At 35.7% G+C, this 12897-nt stretch overlaps 5 protein-coding genes across 7 annotated transcripts; 3 read left to right on the top strand and 2 right to left on the bottom strand.

Moving 5' to 3' along the window:
- Positions 1 to 321: 321 nt before the first annotated feature.
- Mrps31 (mitochondrial ribosomal protein S31) lies at positions 322 to 2949 on the top strand. The gene is made up of 7 exons (XM_076798863.1): positions 322 to 636; positions 751 to 967; positions 1056 to 1116; positions 1219 to 1345; positions 1415 to 2278; positions 2338 to 2546; positions 2620 to 2949. Exons 1-7 carry the CDS (start codon positions 611 to 613, stop codon positions 2889 to 2891), a joined length of 1776 nt encoding a protein of 591 aa, XP_076654978.1. The 5' UTR covers positions 322 to 610; the 3' UTR covers positions 2892 to 2949.
- A 60-nt stretch (positions 2950 to 3009) lies between these two features.
- On the top strand, positions 3010 to 4141 carry Ski6 (exosome complex component Ski6). The gene is made up of 3 exons (XM_076798867.1): positions 3010 to 3342; positions 3418 to 3720; positions 3797 to 4141. Exons 1-3 carry the CDS (start codon positions 3169 to 3171, stop codon positions 4139 to 4141), a joined length of 822 nt encoding a protein of 273 aa, XP_076654982.1. The 5' UTR covers positions 3010 to 3168.
- Positions 3991 to 6551, bottom strand: Mtpbeta (mitochondrial trifunctional protein beta subunit). 3 transcript variants are annotated; one of them, XM_076798865.1, is made up of 8 exons: positions 6379 to 6551; positions 5930 to 6095; positions 5436 to 5811; positions 5189 to 5363; positions 4845 to 5125; positions 4465 to 4770; positions 4309 to 4392; positions 3991 to 4131 (listed from the first exon to the last, which is right to left on the bottom strand). In XM_076798865.1, exons 1-7 carry the CDS (start codon positions 6431 to 6433, stop codon positions 4348 to 4350), a joined length of 1404 nt encoding a protein of 467 aa, XP_076654980.1. In that variant the 5' UTR covers positions 6434 to 6551; the 3' UTR covers positions 3991 to 4131; positions 4309 to 4347. The 3 variants fall into 3 exon arrangements, 2 of the variants coding, with proteins under 2 accessions (XP_076654980.1, XP_076654979.1); XR_013083233.1 differs by lacking the exon at positions 3991 to 4131 and adding an exon at positions 4170 to 4253 and having other exon boundaries at positions 4288 to 4392; positions 6379 to 6550; XM_076798864.1 differs by lacking the exon at positions 3991 to 4131 and having other exon boundaries at positions 4287 to 4392; positions 6379 to 6550.
- Positions 6552 to 6998: 447 nt separating this feature from the next.
- On the top strand, positions 6999 to 10181 carry L(2)dtl (WD40 domain-containing protein denticleless). The gene is made up of 8 exons (XM_076798858.1): positions 6999 to 7165; positions 7329 to 7573; positions 7747 to 7927; positions 7995 to 8223; positions 8296 to 8501; positions 8569 to 8771; positions 8854 to 9064; positions 9188 to 10181. Exons 1-8 carry the CDS (start codon positions 7123 to 7125, stop codon positions 9835 to 9837), a joined length of 1968 nt encoding a protein of 655 aa, XP_076654973.1. The 5' UTR covers positions 6999 to 7122; the 3' UTR covers positions 9838 to 10181.
- A 41-nt stretch (positions 10182 to 10222) lies between these two features.
- Mulk (acylglycerol kinase-like protein Mulk) lies at positions 10223 to 12836 on the bottom strand. The gene is made up of 8 exons (XM_076798866.1): positions 12409 to 12836; positions 12176 to 12295; positions 11695 to 12106; positions 11473 to 11588; positions 11228 to 11400; positions 11005 to 11148; positions 10811 to 10929; positions 10223 to 10384 (listed from the first exon to the last, which is right to left on the bottom strand). The coding sequence occupies exons 1-8, from the start codon at positions 12516 to 12518 to the stop codon at positions 10271 to 10273; spliced, it is 1308 nt and encodes a 435-aa protein (XP_076654981.1). The 5' UTR covers positions 12519 to 12836; the 3' UTR covers positions 10223 to 10270.
- Positions 12837 to 12897: the final 61 nt, after the last annotated feature.

Genomic DNA, 12897 nt, shown 5'->3' with positions numbered 1-12897 from the left:
ATATATACATATATATGTGTGTGTGTGTGTATATATACATATGTGTATATATATAATATTATATTATATTGTTATGTATATGCAATAAACTAGCTTCGAATACTATGAATCTGTAAAATAAAACATTTTTTTAATAAACGTTCAGATACGTTATGCATTAAAGGACTTAAAAACCAACGTTTCATTCTCTGTCGCCCACACGTTTCGCTTTGCATTAATTGAAACAAAATAAATAAAGGTGGAAGACTACACGCGTTCATTAATTTGAATCGAATACTTCGAAAGATGTTTCAACTATGTAGTCTTATCACTCACTCCTAACTTCAAGGATGTTCTACCAGTTGTGTTGTATCATACTTCAGTTGTTCACATTTATGCTTTTATAAATGCGTATAGAAACTGTGTCGGATTCTGAATTCTGAGAAACTAACATTAAAATAAACATATCATTATTAAATGATATGTGGTAAAACTGTTTAATGTCGTTATGCTGCAATACAACTTCACTCGATACCAGTATAATTCAATGAATGATTTATTGCATCGCCACACTTGCGTTACACAATTGTAAGCACCGGCAGTAGAAATAGTATTAAATAATAATAAAAAGATGTTGTCCATACGACATATTCCAAGGTAAGTATTGATGCAAATTATGTTAATGTTTATTAACTTATTTGTAATAGTTAATATCAGCTAACCTTAACATTCATCGTGACAACTGGTATTAATAATTTTTGTACATACTAGAACGCAAATTGCGATGCCCCACAAATGGATAAGCATTGCACATAATACAATTCGATTAGGTTCTAACTCATCTTCATCTTCATCGGATTCATCTGATTCTGATAGCGATTTAGACACCAGACCCCAGAAACAAACTGTGAAAACGACTAATAGCAATAGTAATGTGACACAGAAAAAGGATTTGGATTTGTACGAATTAATAGATTATTATGTGCAAGTAAATACTTTATACCTTTCTGTTTGATAAATTAAAGCAATTTAGTTTCTGTTAAAATGCACAGTAATTCTATGTATTGCTTTTAAAGAAAACACCTTCGAAGCAAGTAGATATCAAGATAAGCGAAAAGGATAAAGCAGAACAGTTAGGTGGGTGTGTAATCTATTTCAGAATTAATAAAACTGATTTGTTAAATTTACTCTATGGTATGTCATTTGTGCGAATTAATAATAAATAACATTTTATTTTAGAGTATCGTATAACGAAAGCAGCTGAAATATTAACTTCATCTGTCGGAGGAGATAAAGAGAAAGTCGTTTCGTCGTTGCTATTTAGTCTTTCCGCTATCAAAAGTGAGAAACAATCTACAGAGCCAATGTAAGTATATAATATTTGTAAACAGAATAATATTTCTATAGTATAACATATGCGTAATGTATTTCACAGCAAGGAATTTCCAAGTAAATTTAAATCAAGGAATGCAGAAAAGGACACATTAAAAAATGAGAGAATGAAGACCAGGATGAACAATGAAAACAAAAGTAGAACAGCAGATATAAAAATGAAACAAAACTCTATAAGTGGGAAATTGTTAAAAATGGGTCAGGAATCAAAGAAACCTGAAGAGCCATCCATAATTAAACAACTACTACAAACACACGAAGAACAAGCACAACCGTCTATAAGTAAATTGTTGTTACAAAAGGACTTATCCGTAACTGAACAAGCTTCGAAAAAGAGTCAGACACAAACAAAACCTCCAATGCAATCCATATTTAAACAATTATTAAAAGAACAAGACAAACAATCGTTTAAAAGTAAAACCTTGCCACAGAAGAAACCTGCGGAGCCATCTGTGATAAAACAGTTACGAGAACAACAGTCTAAAACCTTGTTACAAAAAAAAACCGAGCAGTTATCCTTAATTAAAGAATTATTTGCAAAAAGTGAAGAACAAGAGAGTCAACCCCCTAAGTCATTGGAGGATCAAAAGCAAAAGGAGCAGTTGTCAGTAATTAAGACATTGTTAAAGGATTACCGAGAGCAGAGAGGATCAAGACAAAAGAAACAAGAGGGACAAATGACACAAGAGGGTCAAAAGGGGCAAGAAAGACTAGAGGAACAAGAGAGACAAAAGATGAGAGCACAAGAGCCGTCTATAAGCAGAATGATGTTAAACAATGTTTCTAACACAAGAAAGTCCAGATCTGGAACTAGAAAGCCAAAGAGACCGCATTATATGAAAAGAGAGACTGGTGTATCATCTCTGCATTGGATTCTATTCGACGACGATGTAGGAGAAGAAAAAAGGTTCGATTTTAAATAAATAAATACATTTATTCACAATTATAATATTGACTTAACTTTAGGAATGAAGAGGATATGAATAAGTATTATAAAATTTTTGGTGAAACCAATGCAACCCCTTCAAAGACTGCCGAGCTCGAAACATGGAACTTGTGCGAGAAGAAATATATGAAAATGATTACAACGCACTATCCAGAAAATGCATTTCAAGAAATGGCTCAATGGACTGAGGAAGGAAAAATGTGGAACTTCCCTATCGACAATGAGCAAGGTATTATTATAAGAATAATGAATTTCTTCCTCGTAATATATTTTGTGAAAAAATCTATTTTTTAATCACGCAGGAATGGACGAGGAACATAGCATACATTTTTCGGAACATGTGTTCTTGGAACGACATTTGGCAGGATGGTGTCCCACTAAAGGACCCATACGGCATTTTATGGAATTAGTGTGTATAGGAATGTCAAAAAACCCATACATGACGGTTCAAGAAAAATATGACACCATCATGTGGTACAAAGAATTCTTCGCAGATAAGAATGATTTATTGAAGAAATTAGGGCTTTTAGAGATAGAACAAAATGTAGAGAAACAAGCTCAACTGTCTCAGTAATGTCCTTTTCTGTGTAAATTGATACAAATGCAATAAAGTAAGAAACTTGTACAATCAATATTCCTGTATATTCATTTTCATTCGATCTAATTTTCAAATTTAAATAAACGTTGACGAAATAAAGTTCGATTTTTCTGTTTACGGAAAGAAATGCTTGGGAGCGTGGCAGTCAGTGGCAGTCTCGATTAAATTCGTCTATGTACATATGTATGTATTCAATAGACGATTTTTAGGTTATGGTACAGTTAACTCGTGGAAGTAAATTTTGAAAGGAAAAATGATCGAAGCTGAAAGTATCGAGGACGAAAATGGATTGCGATCCGATGGTAGACGCGCTTTAGAATTACGACAAATACGCGTGAAAATGGGAGTTTTCGGACAAGCTGATGGGAGTGCATACATCGAGCACGGTAACACTAAGGTTCTGGCAACGGTGTACGGACCTCATCAGGTTAGGATTCATATTTTTCGTTTTTACGTATTGTTTAAGAAGTTAGTTGTTTAACGAATTATTTGACAAATGTAGCCGCGAGGTTCTACTGGAAGATCTTCGAGCAATGTTACCAAAGGCATAGTGAACTGTCAGTACAGCATGGCAGTGTTTAGTTTGTCCTCTGGCGAACGTAAACGAAGACCAAGAGGTGATAGGAAATCGCAAGAAAGATCGCTCCAATTGAAACACGCTATGGAAGCAATAATACATTTAGAATTATATCCACGCTCGCAAATCGACATTTATGTAGAGGTGTTGCAAGTAGATGGAAGTGAATACTGTGCATCTGTAAACGCAGCCACACTTGCATTGATAGATGCTGGAATTCCTATCAAGGTGTCGTATGATACAAAAGAAAATTTATATTTCGTTTGTCGCAATAAATCTCTAAGCTAAATTATTTATTTTATAGAATTATGCTGTGGGTTGCACCGTAACCCTAATCAATAGACCAACCGTAGAAGATGAAGATAAAACGCTAGGAACAGGAGTTTTAGATGCAAATTATGTAGAAGAATGTGCTCCTGGTGTTACCTTATCCGTTGTTGCGTTGCCAGACAGTGATAGCATATCCAAAGATGGTTTCATAGTGGTAGCTCAAGGAGCAGGTCAACGATTACATTTATCGAACCTCGAATCTTTAAAGAAACGTGTCCTGTGCGGTTGTCAGGACATCAAAACCATTTTAGACAATGCTGTGAGGCACCACTTAACAGAACAATCTCTTCCTTCCCTTTTTCATGTTACCTTGGATTAGATGTAATAAAACACGATTGCATGTGAAATTACAATTTTACGAACGATATATTTAAACAACTTTTCTTATAAAACATTTTATAAAAAACATATTCTAAAAAATTAGGTTTTTCCTAGAAAAAATATGTATATATAGATTTTCCTCACTGTTGTATACTTTATGCTTACTCTGTACAAATTGACCAGGTCTTGAAGATAATTAGTTATTCACACTTTCGCACCAGGGTACCTTTCCATAATCATTCCCACTCCCTGAAGGATGCAGAACATGGTTACTGAGAAGAATTTAATTGGCAGAAAACATCAGTATAAAATTTCATTTACCTGTCCACCAGCTGCGCAAGCAGCAATCAATCCAAACTGTTGATCTTCTCTAATAAGTCGATTAGCTGTGTGAGTTGCTAATCGAACTCCAGTTGCTGCAAATGGATGACCGATCGACAAAGATCCGCCCCATGCATTCCATTTACTAAGATCCGGAGTTCCTACTTTCGTGGATCTTCCTAGATAATTCTGTGCAAACCAGTCGGAGTCCAAAGCTTTCAAATTCGATAAAATTTGTCCAGCAAAAGCCTCATGTATTTCCCATACTCCTATATCTTTCACGCCTAATTTAGCTTTCTCTAATACCTACAAAAAATTTTTATAATTTTACTTCGAATACCGAGTATATCAAATACGCACAAAAACCGAAAATTTGTAACCTTTGGTATCGCATAAGTTGGCCCCAATAGCAACTGATCGATCGGATCTTGAGAAACATAAGTAAAATTTCTTAAGTACGCTTTCGGAGTTAGGCCAAGCTGAAGAGCTCTTTGTTCTGACATAATCAAAGCTGCAGAAGCTCCGTCAGATAAAAAGGAAGCATTAGCAGCAGTCACGCTACCGTATGGTTTAACAAAAGCTGGTTTCAATTTGGCTAACTGTTCAGGTGTAGAGACACGAATTCCGTTATCTTTGTCAACTACTTTGTCCACATTTGGAACTGCAGAAAATAGTAAAATATAGTTTTAACCAACTTTATCATTTATTACTAGACTGTTACTACCTTTGTAAGGAGTTATGTCTGTAAGATATCCCTGTCTTTGCGCATTAGCAGCTAAAGTATGCGAACGTAAGGCATACTCATCCTGTTCCTTTCTCGATACTCCAAATGCTGCAGCTAATCTATCACCACTGTGTCCCATTGTTTCCCCACTGGAAAATTCTGCCACAGCAGGTAACTGTAATTGTAAGAAGATAATACAGTGCAATCGACACTTTTTAGAAATTTATTTTGTGACGAGTTGACTCACATCTGGCACAAAGTGCTGTGGCCTAAGACCACCAAGCAGAGACAACGTTTGCCCAATGGTCTTTGCTTTGTTAGCTTGCAGCATCAAAGATCTCATACGTCGATTGTGTCTAATCGGTATATCGGACATAAATTCAACTCCGCCAGCAACAATTACATCGTATACACCACAAGCAATCAATCCCATACCAGTTGTAAGAGCTTGATTGCTACTGATGCATGCCATTGTTACTGTGTGTGCAGGAGTACGATCGCTATAACCAGCTGCTAGAGCAGCTTCTCGGGCGATATTGGATGTCTTTACTTCTTGCATAACAGTTCCATAAACTATATATTCGACCACTTCTTGAGGAAACTTAATTTTCTTTTGTAAGGCCCTATATAATAATTTTATTTACTTTCTTAATTTATACAATATAATATGTAATAAGTAGATCATGAATTCTTATGAAAAATAAATATTTAAAATCCATAGTCCAGTAACACGTAACTTACACCAGTGAATGTGTCGCAAGATCATATGGCGTTAAGTTTTTGTAACTTGTTCCAGATTGCAAGAATGGTGTCCTAACACCATCGACGTACACAATGTTCTTGGCAGCATTGTCTTTGGTCGCGTATGATTTATTTACGATTACATTCCAATAATTTATGGCAGCTCCTAAGGCATAGAACAATTAGTACTCAGCGTTAATACGGAGAAAAAGTAATTATATCTTTTTCATCTCCGAAAGAAAAAAAAATACTGTTTCATCTATTCAAATATTTGGGCATACATAACATAATCAAACATTTCGTAATAATAATTATAAAATTATTCCACTGAAGCCTTCGATACTGTACTTTGTACCCGTATTGTTGAAAATATCAAACCATATCACACGCCTACTAGATCGTGTTCGATTAAATATAATTTATTTGAATTATGAATTAATTAATCGTACCATATTTAGTGAATCCTTGTGTCGTCGCGACGCTATTCTTCACGAGCGAAAGCATTTTTGATAATTAATAAAAATAAATCACTATTTTCTTATTTTCTAGGCAGCCACTGTATATGTCACTTTATTTCTTTGGAATAACAGGAACTGGCACGGAACAATTGACATTACGTACTTTGACCCACAGTAGCGACTGTCCAATGGTTCACAATGTTGGCGGTAAATTTGAGAGTCGTTTGTTGTTTTCAATGTATACGAATTTTTATAATAAAGAAATTTCATGAAATAATATTACGATGAAACACCGAGCACTTGCCGAATTAACTAATCGAAATAGAAGAGATTTTTCGCGTTGTAACACAAAAAATACACTTATAACATGAAAACACGAAAACAACACTTTCGTACCTCACGGTATCCCCATCCATCTCTCTATTTTTCCCATATTCTACAAAGTTGCAGCTTTCATTTAAAAAAAATTTCATCGCTCTACCTCATTCCTATCGAAAGTTCCTTGATTTTGAACAATTTTGAATCCGATTTTGTCCAAATTGCCCACTGTGCGGCGCAACGCCACAGGTAGGCACATGGCCTCTCGCCCCACTCTGTCAGTACAGTACGATCAAGTACGATTACCCGAGTGCGCATGTGCGGGAAAACTGACAGATTTTTCCCGCGTACAAACTCGCGTGTACGAACAATTGTCGAATGTGTAACAACAAAACATCAATTTAATGCAGTTTCAGGATGACTTTGGTGCGCTCCATTGTGGAACGTGAAAAAGGATCAGGTAAATTCATTGTAATATATTAAAAACCGCAAGAAAATCGAGTGAAATCTAGATATCTGTTGATAGGTTATATATAACCCACATAGCGTCTTCATAACCGAATTGTCAATTAAAATACCTCCAGGTTCTGCCAGGAATTTTTATACGTTAAATCATATTTCAGCATCGATACGTGACTACGATATCGCTCTGTATCGTTTAAAGTGCTATCAGAATGATGTCTATCGTGGTATTACCCCGAATACGAACGCACTCGATTACAATCCGGAATCGCCAGTTTTCGCGTGCCGATTTTGCACTACGGAAGGCTACGAGGAAATACTTGCTTTAGCGAACGAGGATGGAGAAATCGCGATTCAAAATACTAATGTTAATGCGGTGTGCGATCGACCGTTGGGAAAAACACAGGTGATATTATTATACTATTAGTACGGATGTAATTGGAAAATGAGTGCAATGTTCTACGAGCGATGTATTTTGCATGAAATCGATAAATTAAAAGAAATATTTCTGCATGAAATTTTGGTTATAAAATATTGTATTAATTACATAGAAATAAAGGCATTTAATTTTATTTCCAGGCGCACTACAATGCAATATTTGACGTTGCCTGGATGCCTGGCGAATTAAAATTAGTGACAGCATCTGGAGATCATACCGCCAGATTATGGGATTTGTCTGGCTCTAAAATAAAACAGATTGATTATTTTTATGGTCATACGAGGAGTCTTAAGACTGCTGTGTTTCGTTATCAAGATCAAGGTAATTATTTCATGATCATATAATAAATGTATTCCCAGAAGTATTCATCGATACCATTTCATTTCAGCTGTGTTCGCAACAGGAGCTAGAGATGGCTGTATAATGTTATGGGATATTAGAGCCAACCATCATGAACAACATAAACCAGACAATTGTATTGCCAACGCACATTACAATGGATCCATTGGCAATGTGAGACAGAGAAGAGCAATCAATCGTGCACCCAGAGCAGAAAGTATTACTGGTTTAGCATTCCAAGATGATGTTACTTTACTGTCTTGTGCAGCTGGCGATGGGTAAATTTATCGATATTAACATTCCTTGTACATAGGAATACAGTGTGTTAACAACTGTTATTTATATTACAGTTTAATTAAGGTGTGGGATTTGCGTAAAAATTATACCGTTCACAAAAAGGAACCAATAGCTAAGCATACAATGAACTATAGCGGGCACAGTAAAAGAAATGGGTTCTCGTCGTTGTTAATATGTCCTGCCAGAATCACGTTATACGCAAGTTGTATGGATAACATTATATACGCATACAACATATCATCATATAATCCCAATCCAAGTAAGATTCGCGGCGACGGGTTCTTCATATTAAAGTAAATGAAAGGTTAACATGTTTTACACATTAGTTGCAGAATTCTATGGCCATCAGAATCGCACGTACTATGTTAAGACTTGTTTAAGCTCCGATGGACGTTACATAGCCAGTGGTTCTAGCGACGAACTTGCGTATATATGGCGGACAAACAAACCAGGTTCACCGGTAGTTCAACTCTCCGGACATACGGAAGAAGTTACTTGTATAACGTGGTGCAACGTTGGGGAAACCAAAGTACAAATAGAAATTTCACTGTCTATTTTCCTATGCCATAAACGTTCATTCTATTTACATATGTATTTCCCTTTTTCTTTAGATAGTAACATGTTCCGACGATTCCTGCCATCGAATCTGGAGAGTTGGCTATGAACATAAAATAGAGAACGAGGAAATACAAATACGCGGTCACGCCGAAATCGTTAATACGAAGAATCCATTAGACAGTTTAAAATTAGAAACAACGCCAACAGTTTCTCAACGTTGGGTTGTGTCCGAGGAACGTACTCCGGGATCCGACACCACGCCTAGTATGTATTCATAAGACTATAGATATATTAACACTCGCACGGTCACTGTTGGGTCTTTCTAGACCCAGACATTTCTATGCCAATATTTTTACATAACTTGAATGGTAATTTTTTCGTTGCTAGGTGCCACCCCTGGTCCCAGCGATTTTATCAACCAGACCGAAGCTAATCGAACTAGTTACAGACTCAGTAATTCTGTGAAGAGAACTTACTGTCAGATGATGATGGGATCGCGGTCCGAAGGAAAGTTCACATCGCTTTTGTCACCGATACACGAGAACAATGAATTGATCGCGAAACGAGCTCATTTAGAAAATCGTGGTGCGCGAAGATTATTTAGTCCGTACAACGACAATAGTCGATTGCACAAAGGCTACGAATCGGACGAGCCAAGCACAAGTTCGTCTACCGTGGAGAGTAAGAACTTTTCTCCCACATTGAATCTCCCGAATTTCGTGATCGACGGGACGGCGCCACATCTACTTCAAATGTCCCCGGAAAAGTACAAAGAAAACGTCGATTGGCTGACCAGAATACGAAGAGAAAAATTCGAGATCAGATCAGGAAAATCAGTGTCGGAGAAATTGACTGGCGTTGCCGCGACACCCGCTAGAAGAAACAGTAGATCACGATCTATGGAACCGCAGAAAGTATCAAAATCGTCTAAAAGCTCGGTACCCTCGTTGTTGAACTTCTTCAAAATTACGGGGAAGGATAGTGAAACGAATGCGTGTTACGACGGCGTCAACAGTGTACCTTCTACAAAGTCTTAAAAGCAAGATTGTCCCGTACCCACAACTCTAGAAATATATTTTTATAATTTTAGCGTAAGATTACATTCAAAGCGGGGACTAACGAATGTGATAAAAATTCCAGTGCATTTGCAGTACAGCAATCATGTAAAACAGTAATGGAACTTTGTAGTGTAGAATATAGGTACATCTAGCATAACCGTGTGAGTATTACAATATAAATATATGTAAAAAAATAGATTATATACTCAAGAATGTCATGTACAGATGACAATAGCGTAAGGTATCTTTTATATACGATAATAAATTATTTCTTATAAAAATATATTATTCAACCATGAAGGGGATATAGCGAATTTTTTCTACCGTTATTAATAATGTGCCTGGCATATCAAAGAAACAGAAGTACAATAAATAGATCACCATTTTATTTAAATTATACATCACCTTTTTATTAACTGTTCAGTTCGGGTGTAAACACTTTCACTGCCCGTGAAAGTAATTTAATTTTAACTGACTTTAGTTCGTACTCTTCATCGTCGATGTACAATGTTTTTTCTTTACTTACCTACAAACACATTTAGTGTAAAAATAATATATGAATAGTTAGCTATAATATACAGTAAAGGTTCGATCTAAGAAAAACCCTCGGGTTCGTGCTGTTTCTTAGATTGCACAGTTCTAAATACTATTTTTTTGTGACTTCACCGACCGGGCCAAACGAAAAGGACAGCGCGTGGCCAAAGGCGCACTACATACAGTCAATTAAATCACTAAATACAGTTCAAATTATATTGTATTTACTACCATTTTAATCAGAAAAAATGTCACAAATAAGTTTGTGAAAGTCCCATAAAAAAATAATAAAAATAAAGAAATTTTGTAATTGTCGACCGAGGCAGCTCAAGCTTCGTAGATCGTACAGTTCCCGTTTTCTTAAATCGAATATTTACTGTATATAGCTTATATAAATATCCCAGTAATTAAAGTTTACCTCTTCAGGTATTATTTCAATGTCTTTTGCTTCTAATACCTGCTTATATAATAATTTGTTATCGTTCTCTTGTTTCCATCCTTCAAGCACAAAATTAAAGTACCCAATGTCTCTTGGACCTGTACCACAAATATAGCATTTTATAGTTATTTCATTTTTTTTTTTAATAAAATGCTATATATCTTTTCAATTACCTATTTTCAATTTCAAAGACGGTGGCGACGACGATATTTCCGATTTCTCTACATTGGAACTTTCTATATGCAGTTCGTTCGTTGATATAGGCAACTCATGAGGAACACCACATTGTTCATTTACTATTTTACTATAATCAATCACTGGAAAAATTAATCAATATTATAAAATAAATTGTCGTATCTCTAATATTTCAATATTAGTAAACATGTCTAAACAAACCTGGTGTGCTCGGTCTTTTTGGAACGAATGCGTGCCACCACCTTTTATTTGTTGTAAGAATAACAGACTGATGACAACGGCTGCAGCCATCGCATGGATTTGTATACTTTATTGTTGCATCACAGTTCCAATTTAACTGCTCTTTATAACCATTGAATATATAAGTTGCATATCTGTAATGAGCGTAATGCAAATAAAACAAACATTGGCAAAATTATCAATGAACTCGAAATATTCGTGTTTACTTTTTTAAGGGTCCCCAGTACCAATATTTTTTGGCAATAGTATGCGCATCTTTCCATGCACCCCATTCAATCATGCCCATTGCATAAATTGGCTTCACTGGCTCTTCAGCATTTTCCTACAATCATAAGTATACACTATGTATTTTAATATTTTATAAACAGGGTGTCTCAGCTAATTTGATCAGCTTGAATAACTACTAAATCTACGCATGTTGAACGTACTTCGATTGGTTCAACTTCGATCATATCCATCATTTTAGAGTTTTCACGTATAACTGCCATTGTAGCCTCTGCTAACTGCCTCACATCGGATAAACGATCCGATTCACGATTCAAACTATCGTATTCACCATACATCGACTTTGCAACCCTGTTCACCTGTCCCAAAGGTAAAATACCGATAGGGCATTGTTTAACTGAATTGATATTGGAATTACATTTTCTAACTAGTCCCGTTAAAACATCTGACAAAGTGCCATCTCCTCCTGCTACTATGATGGCATCAGTCGGCGTATCCAAGTCCATTACAATTTTCCTAGCTTCATTTTCCGACTTGGTTTGTATCACCGTCACAGCTATTCCTGCCAAGTGCAGCAATGGTTCACAGTACTTTGTAAATAGTTTCTTAGCTTTCCTACAAATAGAAATGGTTGTTAACAATCGAACGAGCAATGAATATTTTATTGGTACATAAATGACAAACCCGTTCTTGGCATTTGGATTTAAAATAACTGTTACACGTCGATGTTTTATGTTTGTCGGACATGGAGCATCGCCGTACCGTGATGCAGTTTCACAGTATTGTCTCATTAATTGATCCGTTCTAAAACAAATAAGATATTTATCGGTAATATCAACAGGAATAGAATCAGCGTTATTTAAGTTAACAAATAAACATGGTAAAAATAATTTTTTAACAGAAGACTTTGATCTTACTCAAACGCATCTTTGCTGTAAGAAACTCCATAAGAGAAGGCTGCAGCTCCAACAACAGACTTCTTCCAATTATTTCTTATGGTCTGAAGAAACTTTAATATCTTCGCCATTTTTCTATTTCTGACAAAACAATATGTACAAACATATACATAAATATCACGCTGTACTGTTATTTCGGAAAACTTTCTTTCCTATATAAATCATTGAGTTGCTTCGCATCGATAACGTTTAAATTCATCTCCTTTCTGTGGAAATTAAGATATTCAATCGTGCAATTTGCTTTTCGAATCATAAACGTAACGCTGCATTTTACAAAAATAATACGAGCATGTATTTGATCGAGTCGAAATAATTCGACGACTGTTTAATATTCTATACGGAACCACGTGGTTTTAATGATGCAGTATGTATGTATGTATTTGTGTAACGAACCACGAACGTACTCCGAATACCAAATGCTATGAAAAAAAGGTTACACAAATTAATTAA

Source organism: Halictus rubicundus, chromosome 13 (assembly GCF_050948215.1).
Source record: "Halictus rubicundus isolate RS-2024b chromosome 13, iyHalRubi1_principal, whole genome shotgun sequence".
Classification (NCBI taxonomy): Eukaryota; Metazoa; Arthropoda; class Insecta; order Hymenoptera; family Halictidae; genus Halictus; species Halictus rubicundus.
This window is presented reverse-complemented; position numbering and strand designations above follow the sequence as displayed.